This window comes from Harpegnathos saltator, unplaced genomic scaffold (assembly GCF_003227715.2).
Source record: "Harpegnathos saltator strain DR-91 unplaced genomic scaffold, Hsal_v8.6 scaffold36, whole genome shotgun sequence".
Classification (NCBI taxonomy): domain Eukaryota; kingdom Metazoa; phylum Arthropoda; class Insecta; order Hymenoptera; family Formicidae; genus Harpegnathos; species Harpegnathos saltator.
In genome coordinates, this window is record NW_020230161.1 from 761513 (window position 1) to 768013 (window position 6501).

The 6501-nt window shown below is 41.7% G+C and overlaps 2 protein-coding genes across 9 annotated transcripts in view; one reads left to right on the forward strand and one right to left on the reverse strand.

The window, feature by feature from the left end:
* RhoGEF3 (Rho guanine nucleotide exchange factor 3) overlaps positions 1–3444 on the forward strand; it is a 129056-nt gene extending 125612 nt beyond the window's left edge. For all 7 annotated transcript variants that reach the window (XM_025300364.1, XM_025300366.1, XM_025300365.1 and 4 more), the window contains one exon: positions 28–3444. In XM_025300364.1, coding sequence (XP_025156149.1) covers positions 28–167 — 140 coding nt within the window. In that variant the 3' untranslated portion in view covers positions 168–3444. The remainder of the gene's footprint in view (positions 1–27) is intronic.
* A 911-nt stretch (positions 3445–4355) lies between these two features.
* On the reverse strand, positions 4356–5945 carry LOC105190845 (upstream stimulatory factor 1). 2 transcript variants are annotated; one of them, XM_011153822.3, is made up of 4 exons: positions 5501–5945; positions 5020–5395; positions 4785–4937; positions 4356–4683 (listed from the first exon to the last, which is right to left on the reverse strand). In XM_011153822.3, exons 1-4 carry the CDS (start codon positions 5536–5538, stop codon positions 4477–4479), a joined length of 774 nt encoding a protein of 257 aa, XP_011152124.1. In that variant the 5' UTR covers positions 5539–5945; the 3' UTR covers positions 4356–4476. The 2 variants fall into 2 exon arrangements, with proteins under 2 accessions (XP_011152124.1, XP_011152125.1); XM_011153823.3 differs by having other exon boundaries at positions 5020–5390; positions 5501–5944.
* Between the last annotated feature and the right edge of the window lie 556 nt (positions 5946–6501).

The following is a 6501-nucleotide window of genomic DNA, read 5'->3' on the forward strand; positions in this document are numbered from 1 at the left end:
TTAAATATCATTTGGACGCCGTTGCAGATAAAACGTACAAGAGGGAATCGACGTACGAGATGCCCGCGATGGTCGCGCAGGGCACCACCAACTCGCTGGGCCGGAAAGTCGGGACCTGGTTCACATTCGGTAGCAGCAAGAAGAGCACCCGGCTTCAACCGTCCTGAGACAGGCCTACCTTCGTGCCGTATATTGACTTGTAAAGCTGCGGCTTACGCGGCGCTGCGTCGTCCTGCCGGAATCCCGGCGCCCGACTCCTCGATACCGATTATACTCCGGAAATACTTAAAAACCCGTTCGGCCGGAGACCTGATCGAGCGCTCGATCAGTCAGAGTTCAACATTGTTCAGCATGTGCAGTTGTAATCTCGCGTGTTGCCGAGTCGTGTTTGCTGATCGCGAATCGACAGAGGCTCGACACCTCAACCGCTAAGGTTCCTCGGCACCGACGACGAGCAGCGCTCCGTCATACGTACGGCACGAAGGTACTTAGGTGTTATATTTACTCGCTTAGTTGAGTTTGTCCTATAACGTATACCTCTTCTACCAAGGTAGAACAAGTGACCGATCTGTCCTCATCAGTCGATCACGGTCAGTGCGTTCCGCCTGTCGAGTAATCGCGCGACGATCCGAAAGCAGCAGAAGGAACTTCAACGACTTTTCTCATTCACTGCCTCTCGCGCGGAGAGACAGGCGGACGCTTCTCTCTGTTGAGTAGACGCTTTCACGTCGTCGTGCTGATTAGATTACCGCGCGTTCAAAGTCGGGACACCATCTGGGTCGACGAGGAGCGCTCGTTACGTTTTCGGAACTCGTTCGGCAACGACTCCCGGCCAGTCCTCGAGCCGATTCGCGATCGTCTTCGCGGGAATTTGCAAGTGTCGTTCTCGGCGCGACATCAGCGCGTTATCAGCGTCAACGTGATCCGAGAAATTGCCGTCATCAGCCAGTTGGAGGGATACTTTGGCGAGTGACGACGAGAGGGATGTAACATTGATTTTGTAGATACATTTGGCGAAAGGCGCATCGCGTACGAGACTATCGTTAAATAATCCATGAGAGTAATCTCTACAGGAGGTAGGAAGAAAAGGAGAGAGAGAAAGAGAGAGAGAGAGAGAGAGAGAGAGAGACCTAGGGAAAAGTAGATAGTATAAATGTATAAAGTCAATAGCGGGCTTCAGAAGTACTAAAGAGAAAGTACTAGTCACTCCTTCATCGCGGTTTCATAATACATAAACACCGTTGAGAATGTCACGGCACGTATATACGATTATATTGTTAAACGCGTAATCGCTTTCTTCGAGTCGGAGCGTGAGAGCAGCTGGATGGCACGTTATTACAATTTTTTATGATAATCGGAAGACTGACGACCAAGAGAGAAAGACAGAGAAACGCTTCTTCGGGAGGAGAACGATTGTAAGCTTTGAATAGCGAGAGAAATCGGGAGAGAGAAATGGGAGGAGGTTTGTGAGGATGTCGAGGTATTACGTACGTAGATCCGCCTTCGTCGAGATCGCTCTCGACACTGCTACGTGTGACTTTTGTAAATCAACTTTACGTACCCGTGGTGGTACAGCGAGAGAACTGATCGTTTTGTAGTATTGCGTGCAGTTCCGCGTGTGAAAGTGTCAGCAAGTTCGATCACAACGTTACACCGCGTCGGCGACGCGAGATTCTGATGCTACTTTGATGCTCGCAATCGCCGACCGGCGATTTGCCCCCGCGATCAATTTCGACCGGCCGCCGATTCCGCACACCACTTTTCTCTCAACGAAACGTAGTTGTATCTCGTAGACACACGAAGTCTCCAGCGAGCTATATACGGTAACCTCTTACTGCCTAACTAATGTTCGTTATTCTGCATAAAGCATTGTATAATCGTAATACTTATAGTAATTTGTAAACGGGATTGCGACTCGAGAGATGGGAGGACGAAAAAGAGAAGAAGAATCGACGGCGGCGAGGAAGAGCCAGAGAGAGAGAGAGAGACAGAGGGATGGAAATTTATGTTTCTATACGGTACAACACAGCAGCGGCAGTATTAATCACATACGCGGATAAACAAAAAATGATTAAACTAAACTTGTAAATACTCGCATATCACGCCTCCCTGTCCGATCGCGATACGAAGCAGCGAGCTTCTAAAACAAGAAAGGAAAGGAGGAGAGAAGAGGAAGAAGAAAAAGGGAGAGACAGAAGGAGAGAGAAATAATAGAAGGAATCTCTTTCGAGTTTTTCTACTCTTCTATAGAAAAATACACGAAGATTCGATAACGAGCTAGAGAGTGAGAGAGAGAGAGAGAGAGAGAGAGAGAGAGAGAGAGAGAGGGGGAGAGAGAGAGAGAGAGAGAGAGAGAGAGGTAAAGCCGAAAGTCAGCAAACGGATGAATCTCTACGTTTTTTCACGCGAGAAGAAGATAAAAGAGAAGGATAAAAGAGAAGGAGAGAGGAGAAAAAAATAACTCACACGTTGCGTATTATCTACGCGGTTTTTACTTGGCAAACAAAAATAAAAAATAATAAAAGAGCACGTTCGATCTTGGAGTTTTAGCAAAACTTAATCACGGATCCTGAAAGTTTTCCAACACTGCCAATAAGTTTAAAAGAAAAATAAAACGTCTTCGTTCGTTAGAATTGTTTGACCTGTGTTTTAGTAGAGAAGAGATCGGCATTCTCTCCCCCGATACACGTATTTTGTAAAAGGTGAGGAGAACGCGGGATGATATTGTTTCGAACGTTTGCGTCCGGGGATGCGGGATGCGACTCTGATAGTGAGAATACTTGCGTTTTTTCTACGACACAAACACAGATGGGTATATTTTCGCTTATTTCGCCGACACCGTAATTTACTATAACGACGAGGACAATATAATGATAAAAGAATGGATCAAGATTCCTACGAAGTACTGTACAGAGATCATTAGCCTGTTGATGTTTAGACTAGGAGAGACCGCGATATCTGTTGCTGGACCCAACTGATTTCAGAGTTATTTTTATAGGAGAGACGACTCATACACACATATTAGTTCTCGAATGTGATTTTCTTATAAGTATTGCTAATTATACACGGACTGCTTTAATGGCCAATGTAAGTATAAGGAACAGGTATCTCGTTAGGGATAAGTAACGAGCTTGCAACGGGGCCGCGAAGGTGCGCGAGGGTTCGCAGGTTCGATGTCCGTCATTTAAAGAACGTCAGGCGATGGAGATCGCCGGCTCTCCCTAGAGATGATCCTCGAGGCGCTACCGGACACTCCCGGACTCTCGTGTTCGCTTCGTCCGGCCGCGATAACTACCTGCGTAATGCACAACCAAGCATCCGACGACTTTTCGCACATACCAGAAACCCTTATCTTTGCACTACGTGCAAACGAGTAATCGGAATCCGCGAAAGTCCGTACCTCGTACGCTCATGAACTCCCATTGGCACACACACACACACACACACACATACACACACAAGTAAACTACATATCTTACTATATACGCAATCTCGACACGCGCCGACTAATTTATACATCGGTGGTGGATAATAATCTGTCCTCCGGTGGTGGATGTGTGTATTCTATCTTCCTCTTGAGAGAAAAGGTAAACCTGTTACTTTGAAAAATCGTCAAGCAGGATTCGCACGAAACACGAGGGAATGTGCTTCGAAGCAATAAGTACTACTAAGCGTTACTGTTGCGATAATAATTTAAGCTGTTACGTGCGTAACGTTTTTACACACACACACACACACACACACACACACACACACACACACACACACACACACGTATACATACGACATAAATTCATATACTACACGTAGAGAAAACACAAATGTTTTTCCCGAGATCGATAATCGTGTGCGTGACGACGTGGAAAACGGAGCTCGTTCCCAATGCCGCGACGAACGAGAGTTGTCTCGCGGTTCAATGATCTAAGGAAAAAAAGCACAGATACCGCGTACTGCATCGCTCTGTTTTCTGTACATACGTAGGCGTATTTTCTAAGTGTAAATACTGTAGGTCCACTCTCGTTAGAGAAAGCAACTTCACTCACCGCGTTGTAGCGATTTAAGTAACTCTACCTGTTAAGCCTCATGTATCTGACGTTCGCGTACAGTTGATTATCCGGTTAATCGGTTAAAACGTTGTGAAAAATGGTTTTGTATATTTATATATCTGATTTAATGAGTTCGATGCGAGCGACGAGCTTTCGCACGGTCGATTATTCATGTTAAATAAATAATTATTGTTTACAATGTGTACAGTAGATCGTTACACGATATGATTGCGATTGTTTTCCAGATACGAGTATATACTGAGTTACGCATATATGTAAATAAACATTTTATAACTATTAAGTCTTGTCCAAGTTTCTCTCTCTATTTTTATTTAATATTCATGATGCAAGATCTATATATCAACTATATTAGATAAAAAAGATATATATAATAAAAAAAAATTTATCTAATGTTAATCCTTGACGGTATTTATGGGCCGAGTATAAATGCGCCGTCCTTTAGAAGTTGAGTCTTGAATTTTGTATTTTCACTTTTTAAGTCATTCACAACTTGCCGGAGATTCTTAGCTTCTTCCGTCAACTGTGCATTTTCCTCCAGACTCTGAGTCAATTTCTCTTGATCTTCCTTTAATTTTGTAATGTATTCACATGCTCGTGCCAGTATGCCACCTTTGCTCTATAAAAATCATTACTATAATAAACAGTTACATACATCTGGATAAGAAACAGCACAGCTGTTAACACACAAGTAGATTTAAGAATTCAGAAATATCGTACCTGTGATTCAAAATTCACTTTCGCATCTCCTTCTCCATTCGTATTTTGGTCACAATCTGGCAACAGCTTTCCTAATTTGGTGATCCAACTATTGATTTTATCTCTTCTACGTCTCTCAACCTCATTGTGTGTCGCTCTTCGCCTCTCATCCCTCTAAATATAACATAAAAATTCAACTTTAATTTAAACGCATACACAGTAAAATATTAATAATATCAAACATTGAGCAATCTACCTTCTTTAAGCCTGTGATGATATTTTGTGATCCTTCTATTTGTAGCTTAGCTACACGAGGTGCTACTGTTCGTGCAGTCTCTGATGTAACAACATCATTACCATTGCTTAGAACGTAAAATTGCCCATTTAACGGAGAAGCTAAAACCTGAACGGCATTGTTCACTGGAGTAGCTATCGAGACCTCGTTATTCTCTCTGTGAGCATCGCTCACATGCATAACCTTGTATGTTATTGTATTGTCACTCCTATTCACTGCATACAAGTGATACTGTACATTATCGTCGTCAACCTCTGCTTCAGCGTCACAATCTACTATCTCCGCTTCTTCCAAAACGACACCAACGGCTTCGTCGCTCATTATATTCTCATCTGCGCTATAACACGAACACAGTTCTATTATGTTGTTAAAAAACAATATACTCGTGATATAATGGTGATAAACATCAAGTTATGAGAGAATTAATGAGAAATACTTGTACCTTTCGTCCATCGTGTCGAAGCGATTTATTACTTCCATTTCAATTTACAGAATTATTATCTTTACAACCGATCGAATATGAACTTTAAGTTAAATAACATTACACCCCATCGCGCCGCTTGAAATTTTTGTACACACGAAATACGTTCTCTCTGAACTTTCTGCACTAGTGCAAAAGATATGACACCGACATGTTATCTTTAATCAGAGAAAAACCTCAGAGCGGCCACTGAGCCGGTTATGCCGGGATGCTTTTTCCGACCCGCCCCCTGAGAATATGCATGCACATTACGTTTGTCCTGTCCACAGACTTCTATATACTAACTAGACCGCTAACTTCTGGCAAAACGTGTCGCAAGTGGAAAGGGTGTATGCCGCCATGATGAAGGTACTCACACAAACAGAAATCACACGGACAGTCACTACTGAAGTCAATATTAGATATTTTAATTAAAATTTAATATTTGTAGAAAAATCAAATAAAATAAAGAGAAATATGGAAAGAAATGTGTATTTCTTTTCTTTATTATAAGGAAACATTGTGAAATGTATATATATATATATATATATGCGTGTGTGTGTGTGTAAAGTTTACTTAATTTATTAGCTATTTTCACATATTTATATATGCCAAAAAAGGATAAATTGATATAAATTCAGGTGAGATTGAATAAAAAAGATCATATGTGTAATGAAGTAGAACCTTTTATATATTTACTTATTTTTTGTTTTTAAACATTATTTCATAACATGTATTTCAACCTTGCATATATAAAATATATATATATACATAACATGAACATATATTATACTTATCAGTCAATATTAATACAGATTTTATTAGCTCAGTCTGCATTATTGATGTCATATTGCTTTGAAAAAAATTGTCAATAGGGCACTTCCACTTTCCATTAAGACTAACAAGCATAAACGTCAATGCCTCGGTTGCGATCTTGTTTATGGAATCCATTTTTTCCAACAGTCCCATATTTCCATAATCAG